Source organism: Lathamus discolor, chromosome 11 (genome assembly GCF_037157495.1).
Source record: "Lathamus discolor isolate bLatDis1 chromosome 11, bLatDis1.hap1, whole genome shotgun sequence".
NCBI classification, from domain to species: Eukaryota; Metazoa; Chordata; class Aves; order Psittaciformes; family Psittacidae; genus Lathamus; species Lathamus discolor.
The window spans coordinates 2,392,499-2,408,010 of NC_088894.1; the positions used below are offsets into that span (position 1 = coordinate 2,392,499).

Sequence of the window (15,512 nt, forward strand, 5' to 3'; positions counted from 1 at the left end):
AGCTCATTTGAGGAGAGAAAACACACAGTGATTCTGATTTTCTTTCTAGGTAGACATTTGTCCAAACAAACTATTTGCTGAATACCAACATGAATTTGCAAACTGTTTTGACCAACCTGAAGCTGCATCTTTAAGAGGTGATGTTTCAGCTGAAAACATTCACTCATCTTCACTGCTGGCTAAAGAAGTAGATCTGCTCATACTGCTGTACCTACACAAGAAGCACATCACTGCAATTCCAAGAAGCTGCTTGATTCTAGAGATGAACCATAGCTTTTAAAATCCTAACCAAATTTTAGGTAGCTCCAAATGCTGAAGGTACACACATCTAACACTAGCTCCTACCTATTCCTTAGTCTAACTGCAGTACATTCAGGTCTGGTATACCATTCTTCCCAGGCTTGAAGAGTACTTAACCACATTACTTCTGAGCTCTCAATCCTACTCTTCATCTGTAGTCAATCATATTTAAAAACACAGAAAGGAAAAAAGTGTCTTAATTATTTCAACGCCATTTCTACAGTCTTAAGTAAGCAACTTAGTACTTGCTCCATACTGATGCCCTACCTTCACTTTTTTCCCGTTCCCTACAGGCCTGCATAAGTAAAGAGGAGCCAGAGGATGGATAAACCTTGCACTCCAAAGGTGCTGCAGGAAATAATGCCCTGTGGCCTGGATCTTTGGCAGAGGAAATGCAGGATGGTGAACTCCATTCCATTTTTTGTTCCTTGTCTTCTTTCCAACTGCAATGAATGTACATTGAAGAACGGCCATGAGGTTGGGGCTTAATTTTCCAAGTGCCCTGATGAACCATTCCTACCATAGTCTGGTGGTACCAGATGATAAATGGCACAGGCCTGAAGACCTCTAGCAGAACATGTTCACCAAGAGCCTCTCTCAAGGGATACAGGTGGAGTCGGAGCTGCTTCCTTGCACCATGGATCCATAAAGGAGGAAGCACTGCATAATACCCTAGGACATTTCATGTGTTCTGTAGTTAGTTTCTACCCCTTTTTTCCCTTGTTCTGAAAAGAGCCTAAAACCCCCTAACACAACTTCATCTCCTCCCTGCCTGGCTAGAACTAGGTTGGGGCTATTTACATTTGAGTTCTTTAGGCTTTTTTTTTTTTTTTAAGTTATAGATGAGAACTCTTCCCTTCTCCCCTGCCCCATCCAGGACTCCCTTCCTCATTTCTCTATTCTTTAGACATGGACAGCACCTTAGCAGTAGGTATTTGTCCTGGTTTTCAGTGTTCAGTGACTTAACTCCTATAATGCTGAACAGCTAAAATCTAGTACAACCACCAAATCTTTACTCAGCATGGCGCTTCGCCCCATTTCAACATGCCAAGCCATTCTCAGAGCAGCTGCAACATACTCTGGGTTTGCCCATCTACATAAAATTAACAATGGTGTAGCCACATACACAGCTGAAGCCTATTAATGGACACTGGAAGAGACCTAGTTCTTCATGGATCATAGATTTTTGTACCTGCCTTCTTCACCGAGCAGCCGCTCTTATTCCAGGCACAAGACTGGCACCATCCTGATGGGTTTTCTTGTGACAGGATAATTTTGAGGGGAGGGAATGGGCTGAGGGAAAGGGGGAATATAAGTGTAATTAAGTTGCATTAATGAGCTGCAGCAATTAATAAAACAATAAACAATGCAGTTTTGTTAGCTCCATCTCCCAGCATGTGAAGTGTCAAGCAGAGACAGAGCACTTGTCACCATCTGTGGCATTCTTTGGCTGGTACGTTCCAAGTTCTATTGCAATTCTTTGTCTTGCCTGATTTAACCATTAAGTACTAAGGTAAAGATGCAACCTTCTTGCAGAAGGAGCCCTGGAAGTAAAATCCTCTTTTAGAAACCCAAGAGCAGAAGCACTAAGACAATAATTTTTGCTCCTGTGCAAGTTTCCTTCCAGATACTCACTGCAACCCTGACATCCTGAGTTCTAATAGGGTGAAGCTGTGAGTAAATATCGCTTCTGGAGGTATTTTTCCTTCAGAAAGTAAAAGCAACTGATTTTGTTGCTGCGACAACCTTCCTCCTGGCCTGCTTGTGCCAGACCTATCCTAAGTGCTGTGAGGTCATGCGATAACCCTGTTCCGGGAAAGGAGACTCACATCTCCAGTGTGCTATGGTAACAAGGAGCAGCCGAAGGTCTGCTCCAGGGGGTTCCCTTATCTCCATGTTCGGAGTGCCCTCTATTGGGGATAGGCAGCACTTGAGATACTTCTAGCCCAGCCCACGTTCCTGAGAGGAAACCTTCCCATAGAAAAAGGCTCCATCCTTCCAGATGTGGAAAAGTCACAATTTAAGTGTTATACAAAAGAATCACCAGAAACAGCTGGTACATTCAAAGCCTTGGAGTCCTGGTGATGCTCAGGCAAGATTCCAGCCACAGAGCTAAATATTAGGAGGAAATAACACTACTCCAACCCTAAGCTGGTTTTGTTTTCCCGTATCAGATTAGCACCTCTGCTTAAACTGTTTTTGTTACTTAGAGGCAAAATAAAACCAGTGAGAGCCTGAACCCAGACACAATACCTAGTCTGGCAGTGATGCAATTCTGTTCCCTATGAAAGCTGCTGCCTGGCAAAGACCCACAAATTAGTTCCTCCAAGAGTTAGAGAGTTCAAACTGCACAACTAGTATTTTTTCTCCTCTTTGCCAAGAGCTGCATTAATATTACCTTCTTCTGAAGGCAAGATATGTCCTTCCACATGGCCCAAGGATAACTAACACCTTAAAAGGTACTCAGCAACAAGCCCATAACCCTGTTTGGTATCCAGGCCTGGAACCAAAGAAAAATCAACTCAAGAGGCAGTGTTCCAGTCTCCACAATTGTGTTTAAGAGCCATGTACCAAAACTCTGCATGGAATTCATATGTAGAATTATTCCCTACTTACATAGCTTCATGTATCAGTCCTTATCCTCCTGTACCCCTTACCCCTTCTTCTGCACTTCAGGTAGTCTGGAGAACCCAGATGCTGCCTTGTGAATTCCAGAGGAAGCTAATGGATGGTAGGAACAGTTCTTTCACTCATGCCCATCTAATACTGAAGGACAGAAGCAATCTACAACTTGATGCTACTCTAACATTTCAGGACACCACCACACTCCCTTCCCCAGTAGGGCAATATGTTAGAATCAGATACTCAGAGCTCTGCAAAACAAAAGAACAACTTTATTCCATGAAAAAGAACAGTTAATTTAAAAAAAAAAAACCAAACCTTTCTTTTCCCCAGCAGTTAAACTATAGATTGACAAAACTTCCTCTTTTTGATTACATAATAGAATGTTCTATTTCAAACAAGAAATATCAGTTTAGCCAGCAACTAGATGTCCTAAAAAGGTAAGTTTCCATAGTTACCTTCTATGAGAATAGTACCCACCAGACAGGAAAGAGCTCTAAGAAGCTCCCAGGAGATCATCTAGTGACCCTGACCATCAAAGAGGCTGTCGTCTTCTGTCTGGGGCAGTCAGCTGGGAGTAAAAAGGTTGAAAAGGCTACTACAGGCCAGGCTTTTCACTTACACTTATGCAGATTTGAGTATTACTGAAGCATTCTGTCAACTGACAGTTCAACAAGGCAACAAGGGGGGGAAGACAGCAAATTGCTCAGAAGGAAAAGCTATATTCTCCTTCCCACACAATACATTGAGACTAGAATACTCATGAGCAATGGAACACATTTTGTATAAAGACAGCCATTTGACTCAGACTGACTGAAGGAAGCCACCAAAGCTGGCAGAATAACCTCTGAACAACTAAGTGAGTGAAAAAGAACCAGAGTCTACTGAAAACAGCCTTTGATTTCAACACAGAGCACGGATTCATGTGAGAATGCAAGAATTTGGAGAAGGAAAATCCATCAACAAAAGCTTCTTTTTAGAGGACAAAAGGAACCAGCAGAGTTTTTCTGGAGCAGTCCTGCAACAGGATTAGCAGGACTACAGCAAATGAGCAGCTCTTACTAGAAACACTGTGCATATATAGGAGGCACATTTGGTGAGATGTTACACTTATGCTAAGCTACCCTGCAAATAGGATTGCTCCAGCAAACTATTTACTTAGTTCCTTCCTCTGCTACATTATGAATGGGTTGTATGGACTTATCTTTCTCCTTTGGTACATCATGGTTCAGGACATGAAAGTCCTCACTCTGTTCTGGATGACTGCTCTGCAGACAGGACACAACGTCAAATTGAAGGCACATTCCCTACATGCTACCAGATGGCCACAAGGAACAAACACAACTGAGACATCTTTGTCCAGGCACACTTTGCACACCCTCTCCTCTAGCAGGCGTCGGAGCTGTTCTTCTGCGCTCAGCCGAGGCTCATCTTTCCCCCAAAAAAGAAAGAAAAGCCCAAGCTTTAGTATTTTAACAGCCCCAAAGGGACTGCCCTCTCATCTTAGAGAGTCACATTGCAAGTGGCTCAGCACTTCATTCAGAGACTGACTTAAGATGGCAGAAGTTACCTCTCACACAAGCTCTGTTTAAGCTGTGAAGCTACAGCTATTACAGAGTCTGGTTTATCTACACATGATCTGTCCCTGCTCAGTCCAGCAACATGTTTTACCAGTGTGTAAATTGCCCTGATAAACTGAAGCTTTAATACAGTTTTCCACCACAGTGGAACTCTAAACCCTGAATAAGGGTCTCTGCTCAGTTACCATTCAAGTGCACGTTTCCCTTCAGCATTAAAATCAAATATAATGATCATTAATAAGATTACTAGAAAACCCATCCCAATTGTGCCTAGGCTCAATTTCACCACCCCTGTCAGCCCAGTGCACCTGATTCTTCTCTCTGTTGCACAGACTGCATTTCTTCTCTTGAACTTGATGCTTCAGCGTCTCCCTGAGCAGCATCTGCATAACCAGGAAAGAAGATGTCAGTGCTGTTTACAAAGAGGAAATAGCCTTGATTTCAGTAGCCCCTTTACTCTGCTGTTAACTTCACATACAGCCTGGTGAAGATACCCTCTGTGGTGCTTCCATCACTATGCACACTTAAACTCCCTACCAAGACATGTCCACATCCCATTGTTCCCTCAAAGTTGGTTCATCTATCAAACAGCAGGAGCCATCAGCTGCTCATTCCTGCTCCTGTGCTACTATTTAATCCCACTTCTGGTTTGTGGAAATTTGTTTGGGTTTTTTTTTTTTTGCTTTAGCTAAAGAAATAGCAGACCATAACATATAGAGACAGGAGCTTTGCAAAGCAGACTTTCTACCAGAGAAAGCCTGTGTGCAACTGCATCTTCAAATAAACTTCACTTGGCTGACTCCACAACACAGGTAAGACAGACACAGATAAGGAGAATATGTATTATCTAAACAAATATTGCTATTTTTGATTAAGTCACTGATTCAGTTTTAAATAGGCTTGGAATACTTATCCAAGAGGTCTTGCTTCAGCCAATTGCATCAGGTGTGAAATTGCACACAAGCCTCCTCTGTCTGCTACAGCAAGTCTACAGCAGAAAACATTGAGGCTATCTATACCATAGCCCACTGCAGGCAGATACAGTCATTGATAACTCTACTAATCACAGCTCCCTCACGTTTCTTTAAAGCAGAAACTCATTCCCAGCCTCTCAAACAAAGGCAGGCCTCTACTATTAATTCCAGTTTAGGAAAGAAGGCAGACCCACAAGACATGCAAGGTGAAGTGAAATAGAGGTTAAGCACCCCCAGGTATGTGGGTGTGAGGCATACCTCTGCTCTCCTCCCTGCCTGCCTGAAGCAGGTCAGCGATCAGCTCAGACTCAGACATGTAGGAAGTCCCAGTCCTCAGGTATTTATTCTGTACCACCCTACACACGCTTACGATGTCAAAGCCCATCTTAATGACATTACACATCATAAGAAACTCATCCAGGTAGCGAAGAGCCTGATTCACCAAGCTCCTCAGAGTTTCTGTAAAGCAGTGAACAAATACTTTACCAAAAAGGCTGAACTTTGGGGAAGAAGTAGCTGAAGCTTGAAGCTGTTTTAAATCAAATGGCATTAATATGATATAGAACATTCCACAAGCTATCTGTATAACTAGAGCAACATCCAGATTTAGTTTTTACTTCCAAATACAACTCACAAGAAAGTCAAAAGCAATTTCATTAAAAGCAAGAGACTAGTTTTTTATGGTTTATTCTACTGTACCAATGAACCAAGTCTCTCATGTTTGGCCCCTGTCTAGAAGCCTTATTTTTGTTATCACATCCCAGAAGTCTCAAAATTGCTTTCATGAAGATGAAGTGGAAGATCCCAATTGAAGTATCTCCTACCTCATATCTAGCTCAACCATTCATCAATAGAGACAGAAGCAGGAAACTGAACTGTCAGTCCATTCAAAGGACTCAGTCTTTAAGCTCATCCTCTTGGATAGACTTTTCAAGAGGATGATAAATATCAGTTTTCCAGTTATGGAAGCCAAATTTCACCTACTTCAATTCCCAGGCACAACTGATGAATGCAAATAATCCCCAGGATCAATACTGTCATGAACAACCAGACCCTCTAGCTGTTCCCTGGTCTCCTAACAAGGATGCTTAAAATGCTATGGTGTGAAAGACTACAGACACAACATCAAGAGCATGTACAAGTCAGGAAGGTTAGGCAAGCACCCAAAAAAAATAATCACATGACAATCTAGAATAAATGTTGCTTGTCTTAGACTAAGAGGTCTCACAAGAACAAGCAGCTTTACTTTTGTGCTAGAGACCATTTCCTAAGAAATAAAGTGAAACAGCTTCTAGAAGATCAAAACATCTCACAAACACCAAGTATACAGAATGCACAGTAGCTGGGGGGGAGGGGGTAGAAGCAGCAGGACTACACCACCCTGAACAGAAGATGCCACTATGTCATTACAGCACTGACCTTGGGAAGCAGGTGGATTTTGTTCAGTCTGACCCCTGGAATCTCTCTGAAAATGATAGTCACAAAAACAACATGAGTTCAGAACTCCCCCTATTTACCATATCCACTACACACAAAAGTCTTGACTCACTGGAAATTGGGTGTTAGAGAGGGACTGCTGAACACTGCTAACAAAGTCTCTCCCTCTTGACCGCAATAAGAATTCACACCTATAAGCAGAAAGATTGAAACACATTAGTACAGGATATCTCAAGCAACAGGAGTTTGAATTTTAGAAGCAAAGGGTGCTATCAGGTTATGAGCAAACTGCTATATTCATTAAAGATGGCATATTATGGGTTTTCCCCACTCCATATATAAAGAGCAACAGTAAGAGGCTCATAATTTCCCCCCTTCTTATGAAGGAAAAAAGAAGGGTGGAACACATGGCATCTTTTGGTCTTGCAACAGGAGACATCTGTCAACCAAACCTGACTTACTCTGGAAACAATTTGGCATGTTCCCACCAAGGATCACTTTCAATCTGCCAGTTCCTCAATCCTCCATTACAGTAAAAGCACCTCATTACACCACCTTGTCCTGAAAGACATCAAGAGATTATTTGACATCCGAGATGCTGTACGCTCTACTAGCCCTGGATGAGAACCTGGGGAGAGATTCAACACAAAACAGGCTACTGGACAGAACAGATGAGCACATGACACTTCAACACTGCAAGTTGATAGGGCAGGAAATCTGATGAGAGTTTGAACTCCCAGAGCTGCAGCTGGTTGAGATGATTCTAGAACTGGATCACAAGCTAACAGGCAGCCTGCATGTGAGCCCCACAGCTTCCATGTATGCACACAACTATCCAATCCCTTCTTGCCTGCATTTAGAAATGTACTTAATTATACCTATACTCATTTCCTCACCACAATCTGCCATAACCCCCAGCAGACATAGCCAGAAGCAATTAAAACCACAGTTAAGCACTACCTACAAATGCCCTACCTCAAGGGCAATTGAACAACAGCATCAGTAAAAGCCACCACTGAGTTTGGGTCACAGACATGGTTTTCCAAACACTCTCATCTCAGAGCACAGTTTGGCTTAAACCAAGTGCTCAGTTCCAGAGTTCTGCTCAAGTGACCACAGGGGAGTGCCATGTCACACTGCTGCTGCCTAATGAGTCCCCAGGGTCAGGCTTGTTGTGCTTCAGCAAGAGTGCAAGGAGTTCAGGATGAGGAGGTTGGTTTCTGCTGAGGCATCTTTAGTTTATGCACCCTGCCTGTCACTTCCTTCCATATCTGACTGATGTGTAATACAAACAAATAGATTCTTCTATATGGAAGTCATACAGAAATCACTTTATCAGCAGCTTTCAAAGAACTGAAGGGTTCCCCCAATATTCAATTTCAGTCAAGCATTAATGTCCTGTAAATATTTCCTGCCTGGTCAGTGCAGGGAAAAGCACTTCTACAAACCTGCTATCTAAGCAGCAAAGCCTTCTCAAGGATAAAAATAATGATATTCAGATGCATAAGTATTACCCATTTTCCTCATAAAAAAGGATCTTTGTTATTTCTATCAGTCCAAAGTCCTTAAAGCCAGTGACAGCCGAATGGACTGACTACCTTCAGGTTCAGGTTTTTGAGAAGAGAAGGCTTCAATTAAAGACTAAGCTTACACAAAACATACCAAGCGAGTGCTTCAAGTCCTTTTAGAAGTGCAAGTAACAAATAGACTCAATAAACCTTAAAACACATTTTTCTGCCAGTAAAGAACTGTTTAAAAGATGCCACTTTTCCCACTCCTACTAGTAAGGGAATTCACTTATTAGTGGGCCCCTCAGTACTCAAACAGGAATTAACATAGTAGTGAATTCTACATAGGCAACAAGTGAAGCAGCATAGGCTGAAGGAAGGATAGGCTTTCTAACTATGCTACACATACTTGCAAGTATCTGTATGAGCAATAAAACACAGCAACACCTTTAAAAGTTAACTTGGATCAAAGTTGAACGCATGTCCCCAGAGCACCTACCTGTGTAAAAGAATCCTGCTCTAGCTAGTGCCTGATGATGCATGGCAGGGTATCGTGGCCAGCTCTGAAATGTCAATAGTCTCGCCTCCTCTGTTACCATCGCTGGGTATTCTGGCTGACAGGGAAGGGCTGCCTCCTCACTTTCCACCCCCTGCAAAAGGCTGACGACCTGTCCATCCACAGTGTCAGTGGCTTCCTGAGGAGGCTGCATCTCTTGGTTCCCAACAGCCTCACCACAAATGAATTTACAGGAAGGGAAGAATTTCTGGTGCTCTGCTACTGGGTTATCACCAGGTGCCCAATCCTTCAGGACACCACTACAGCAGAAACACCGTACTTCATCTCTTGGACCAATATAGAAAAAGCCAGCCTTGGCCAAATCTCGAGGGGATACAGGCGAGGTTGCTGGCCACCGCCAAAAAGTCCTCAGTCTTTGTGCTTCATTCCTCATGCTCCATATAAACAGACAGCAAGCAGCAGCCCTGGGCTCTGTCTCCTTTGCTGGTCTCCTGTCCCCCATGTTCTTGTTCTGAAAAAGAGGAGGAGACAAGCTGTCAGCTGGATTCCCGGTGTCAGGCAACACTCACCCTGTGCTATTTGTTTCTCATCCCCACGCATATTCCAGAAAGCTCCTGGTCTTGACAAAGCTGAGCTTGTTTGGGAATTGCAGCCCAATGAGAGGTCTGGTGCTTCTGTACTTTGCTGCTGAACTTTTGCTGAGCCCTCACTAGTGTCTGAGGGGAAGAGACCAGAGCTTTCTGAGCCCCTCTGCCAGCTTACAGGGGAGATGCTTGCAGGAACAGAGAGGGCAGAACCTGTGCTTCCCCCCAGCTGAGCCAATCCAACTTCTGGCATCTATCTGCATGATAAATCCCCAGCCCTTTGCTCTGCCTTTAAATTAACATTAAAAAGGCTTTGCCTCCCCCCCCCCCCCCATCCCAAAACCAGGTTTAAGAAGACATGCCATAACAAAGCAGAAAACAGCCACACCCAAACATCACATCTTAATGTTCAGCTTAAAGCTGAACACTACACAGTATCTGCACATTTTTCATAATCTTGTGATCATTAAGCAGTGAGTATACAGAAATGGCTCTATAGAGAAAGAACTTCTCCAGGATGCAATCTGAAATAATTCAGTCCAGTTTCTATGGGGAGGTGTCCTTAAATCAAGGATAAGACATTTCCTTCCTGTGCTGGTTCCATGCAAGAGAGTGAATTAAAGAAGTTACTGACTGCAGTTATCCAGCTCTCATTCTACTCAAGGTAACAGCCAAGTAAACCAAGTTTTAACTATTGCTTCTAGCCTTTTCTAGGTCTGGTAAACATACTTTCACAAGGCCCTACAGTTACACAGTCAGGATCAATTTAGCTAAGAACTCCAAAGGAATTCCTCTGCAGTGAAGTCACTGCACATGTGATTAAGTGGTAGGTGCAAACAAATCCAGTTTTTTAAGTATGGGCCCTGAAAAAATCCCTTTACCACTCAATAGGTTAACTTACCCAAAGGAAGCACTAACTGTCTACTGCTTATAGAACTAAGCACTATAAGCACACAGGCCAAAATATCACATAGGCAGATATATATACACAAATAATATATATACACACTCTTGTTTTTCAAGGCTGGTACATCACATAATTAATAGGTAACTACCTATAGCTAACTCCACAGAATAGGCAATCTGTAAAAATTGTAAAAAACAATCTGTATAGCAGGTACTCTGCAGTAATCACAGTCAGAGATATTAAGTGGCTCTCAGGCCAGTAGCATCTCTGAAGTACTATTTCTCTTAGTTAAGTACTACAGTACATTGAGAGAGGGGAGGGAAAAACTTCCCCAGCATTTTAGTTGCAAGGCCAGGAGCCAGGGTTAACATATCCACCCTCTACAGGTACTACCACATGGTTAACAAGATGTTAAAAGCAAGTTTGCTAACCACATGCCTCTCACAGTGAAAGGTACTAGAATTTCCTTCTATCATCATAGCCACAGTGATAGGAAAGGAAGTTTTAGAAACCATGCTTTAATATAATGAAGTAGTTACTCAAGAGCTATGACAGTGGCACAGAAGCATACTGAAAAGAAAACCCCTTCATCTCTGATACATAGCAGAATTTGCAAGCTAAGCAAGTTTAGGAACATGGAATATTTCAGCCTGCACTGCAGATTTTGCTCTCAGAACACAGAAGCAGTGAGACTTCATCAGGTACAGCTCCAGAGCATTAGCAGTGCTCTCATCACATGCCCTAATAAAACCAAAGCTGTTAAACTGTAACAAGTACTGCTTTCCAGTTCAGCAGCTGAGTTCTTAGTCCCCTACCACTCAGTAAACAAATATCAGAGCAAGCTTCACAGCAAAAACCCAAAGGAAAAAAAAAAAGAAGGCTTCCCACCTAAAAGCTTAACAGCTGAACCAAGCATTTTTAAAGTAATAAATGTAGCACAAGAGAAAGCTATCTTTATCTTTTAAGAAAAAAAACACATAATAGTTTGCTTGCAATGAAAGCATTCACATGCTCTATAGAACATGCATTAACTTGGCTAATAGGGCTCTCCAAACCAAACTGATAATTTAAGCAGACATACTGCTTCTAAAAGCCAATATTCTTCTATAATCCATTACTTACATCTACATAGCAAGACATCATGAAAGCAAAACAAGAGCTAATACCAACAAATCCCCAAGATAAAGGCAATAAAAAAAACACTAAAAAAATTCACCTGCAATATGAAAAAAAAAAAAAGACACAAACGGCTTCCAAGCTCTCCTTCTCTCAACAAAAAGTCACTCTTCCTTAGAGAAGCAGTAAACCCTTCTAAGACACAAGGCTCCCAACTGACCCAGAGGCCATTTCTAGTGCTTCCTTTTCCCCAATTGGTTGGGGCTGTGCTGAAATTCTCCATTGGCTGAGGAGCCCAAATGTCATCATTAGCAGTGGGGACACCAGGGAGTATCTTGGATCAATTTTGTTGCCTTTGTTTTGGGAAGAGGTGCTCTTTTGCAGCCTCACAACTTGAAATCATTCTATTTCTTTGTCTCCCTGGGGTCCCAATTCAGACTGAAGGATTTCAAGGTTAGCTCTGAAAGTTGTAATTGCTTAAAAGTATATTTTTCTTTACCACTTCTCTGCCTGAGAAGGTGCATGCATCTTCTATGTGCTTGACAAAAAACAAGGTTGCTTTGCTGCTGTAAGAACACAGCTGGTTTGTGTTTGCAAGAAGTGATAAATAAGGGCTTTTCTTTAAAGCAAGAAGCTCCAGGGCTGGTTTCTCACAGACAAACCTGTATCAACATTTTAATTAAACACAAATACTGAAACTTGTTTAATTAACTTTGTTTTAACAAAAATCCCTGAGCAGCAGAGGGCAGTGCTCATATACAGAACTTGTCTTGTAAAGAGTGTGGTTCTTTTTTGCCTGTAATGAGTTTATATTTAATTGCACATTATCTCCTGTGCCACTATAATGCTATATTGGTATTTGAGGAATGGATCTGAAAAATATAAGATAGAGAGTTAAAATCTCTCTTACAGAGGCTGTTTGGAGCCTCTGCTGAGGGGTTGTAGTGAATCACCTGTTAACAGATAAGAGCAATTGATAGTTCTGATCTTATGAACCATTTTACAAGCAATACTGCTTATAACCACTTGGGAATCAGAAAGCATCAACCAGGAGCTCAGGACTGATCAGTCATGGTGATCAACAGCATCATCACAATGCGCCTGCATGAGAAATGTAGTAACTTTGAGATTGCTGAGCTCCTTCCAGGAGCATAACTAGAAACTAACACTTAAATAGTGACTTGAAACTCTAAGGAGAAAGGAATGTAAATGTTATTAATCAATGTTTGCTAATATCAGCATAATTTGGAAGGAAAGTGATCAATAAATACAAGGAGTATAGCTGGGGGCAGCATTATAAAGAGCTTGAAAGGGTTGAAGTAACTGAAGTGCCTGGAAAAGTTCCAGCAGAGTTCAGCATCTCCAAGCTTGAGGTTCTACAGAGCTGTCAGGGGATGAAGCTGCCCTGTGTGGTTTAGCTCAAGGAACACTATTATGCTTTCATCAATAAGCTAAGAGTGAATAAAAAATTCCTGAGGAAAGTGGCTTTTATAACAGGGGGGGATAAAAAAGGGTGTCAGTTGGTATTACCGAAGAAGCAAAGAGGCTGGAAATGCAAATTGAGATGCCATAGCTTGCCATTGCTTCAACTGATGTGTAAGGGGATTGGATATCAAGGACACTTATGGCATTACTCCTATTCCTGCTTGCTCAGAACCACTGTCAGGACAAGGATCCGTCTTTGAGTATAAAACATTCAGGCCTGATGACAGAATTGTTCTCAGACTGCAAGACAGCAGACAAAATCATTGCATCTGTAGCCACAGAAGTAGGTGAGTACTGCTGTTTCTCCATTTAAGGCCTTGCTTTTCCTCTTTTGGCTGCCTCTTCCTTGTCTGTTGTCCTTCATCTTCCTTCACGCTGACTGGCAGCAGCACAATGCCTGCACTCTGCAGCCCTGCTAAGAGCTGCTGGCACTGTCCTCTTCAACAATAAAACCTGTAAGAGTGTCTCTGCGAGAGCTGCCTTCAGTGCAGCCCTGAGGGAGCAGAGCACATCGCTCTCCACTGACACAAAACTCCAGGGCACCCATCCCTGTGGGCAGTGATCCAACCCAGTGAATAATGAGACACACTAAAAAGTGACTGGTCACACCAGAGACAAACACAGAGTCATTCCCTTAGGGCAAAGAAGACTCACTTTGCTTTTTCATCCTGCTCAAGGTTCTTTTACTGCAAGGAATGCTGCTGTACATCTAAACGGCTCTTCTCTACCTATCAACATTTTACTCCTTGTGCTTTACTCAGTGTATTTGTTAATAACAGTGACAAATTTAACACATTAATAATGATTTATTGCTCCAACCATTGGCAATCATTAAATCAGGAAGCCTGAAAAATGTTGCTATGAAGTAAATACACATACTATTCATATATACTGCCAGAACTGATGCATAGGTGAGTAACAGATCTATGTTTTGTAAGGTAATGTCCTAAGGATTCAAATCATTCAACCTCCTCCCCTAATTTTTTCTTCTGACCTCCATTACCACAGCATTTGGTTTATGTATTGTGATAGGAATAGCATTCGGTTGCCTTGTGGTGGTTTATGTATTGTAATAGGAACAGCTAAATGTAGCTGGCAACATGATTCATGAAAGTGCTTAAAATCAAATACTATTAATATACCAGCCCACAGGAGCAGAACACAGCACATATCAAAAGAAATATCTGCAAAGCACAGCAGATATGCAAAAAATCAATAGAAGAACCACCCTTAAAATCCTGCTGTGATTTAAGAAAAAGCAAAGTAACATTCTGGTTCCTTGGAAGGAGGAAAATTAAAGTGGTTTTGCCACAAGGCATTACTGTGCTTTAGATTGTTCATTACTTCATGATTTCAGTGTCCAGCTTATTATACAAAATATTTCTGCTACAGAAGGTAGAGTGGGTTGAAAACTGGTCAATGCTTTTCTAAAATGCAACTGTTTGTAGTAAATAAGTCTCATTTTATTTTTCTAACCGGCTTTTGGAGCTGAAAAATCTGAGAATTTCTTTTTCAAGGGTCATTTTTTTCTCTTTATTTGGTTTTCTACACCTTCTTGCCTTTGCCAGTGAACATCATGGGGAAAAGACTAACGGATGTCCCACCGTTCAGCCATTAATTACCTTTAAAGAAGGATTTGTCAGGCATTGTTATGACTCTAATGGAGCTCATCCCACTTTTTAGTTGCTGGAAAATCAGCCATCAAGAAACATGGAACATCTGATTTTCCAATAAAATTCTGCTACAGTTTGAAATGTGTTTCATTGCAGAGAGATGTGCCTGGCTGCTTGAGTATTGCTTGGACAAAAGGCAAAGATCTGTTCTTGAGCTACTCACACCAGCAATCATCTGGTTTTCTCCACGCAAATTGACTCAGAATAGGTTTAGTTTGTCTCTGTATCAATAATCAATAGTAAGATTGACAGATGAGGAAGAAAGACAACAGTGAAGGACACTGCAAAATGCTGAAGTGAAAAATGGGTGCCTCTATTCTAATGAGTAGCAAAGACAGACTCACAAAGACCTTACAATGTAATGGAAACTACATGATAGCAGCAAGAAAGAGTTGCCAATGATGGAGATCAAGGAGACATGGGAGAGTCCTTGTGATCAGTCGTTGCTCTGCTTAAGTCCTTGCTACAGCTTTTCAATGAAGTCGTCTTGCAAAGCACAGCAGGCACAGTGATGGTATCAGCTGGTATCTGTGCACAAGCCATGCTCTCTGCATATGATTTCACTTCTTGTGTTTTCACAATGTGTCAGTGACATGAAAAAAAAAGGAGAGAAGAAGAGATACTATGTGTGTCTGCTTTTGTTTTTCACCCTGAAATGATGGAAATCAATGCTGGCTCCTTGCTTTGGTTACATTCCACAGAGGTGTGAGGTGCAGCAGGGAGATGGTTCCAGCATGGCAATGTTTGATTTTACTCCCTTGCTCATAACAGAGGGCTGCATAAAATCCCTGTAAAATTTAAATTAAAAC

General features: G+C 41.9%; 2 protein-coding genes across 3 annotated transcripts in view; one reads left to right on the plus strand and one right to left on the minus strand.

Moving 5' to 3' along the window:
• The window catches only part of NKAIN4 (sodium/potassium transporting ATPase interacting 4), a 48,321-nt gene extending 46,659 nt beyond the window's left edge, over nucleotides 1-1,662 (plus strand). Inside the window, exon 7 of one of the 2 annotated variants that reach the window (XM_065691320.1) lies at nucleotides 50-577. In XM_065691320.1, coding sequence (XP_065547392.1) covers nucleotides 50-53 — 4 coding nt within the window. In that variant the 3' untranslated portion in view covers nucleotides 54-577. The other variant, XM_065691319.1, reaches the window with a different exon arrangement.
• A 1,510-nt stretch (nucleotides 1,663-3,172) lies between these two features.
• Nucleotides 3,173-11,729, minus strand: BIRC7 (baculoviral IAP repeat containing 7). The gene is made up of 8 exons (XM_065691398.1): nucleotides 11,646-11,729; nucleotides 8,921-9,449; nucleotides 7,375-7,474; nucleotides 7,026-7,104; nucleotides 6,896-6,941; nucleotides 5,735-5,935; nucleotides 4,811-4,885; nucleotides 3,173-4,353 (listed from the first exon to the last, which is right to left on the minus strand). Exons 2-8 carry the CDS (start codon nucleotides 9,438-9,440, stop codon nucleotides 4,151-4,153), a joined length of 1,224 nt encoding a protein of 407 aa, XP_065547470.1. The 5' UTR covers nucleotides 9,441-9,449; nucleotides 11,646-11,729; the 3' UTR covers nucleotides 3,173-4,150.
• Nucleotides 11,730-15,512: the final 3,783 nt, after the last annotated feature.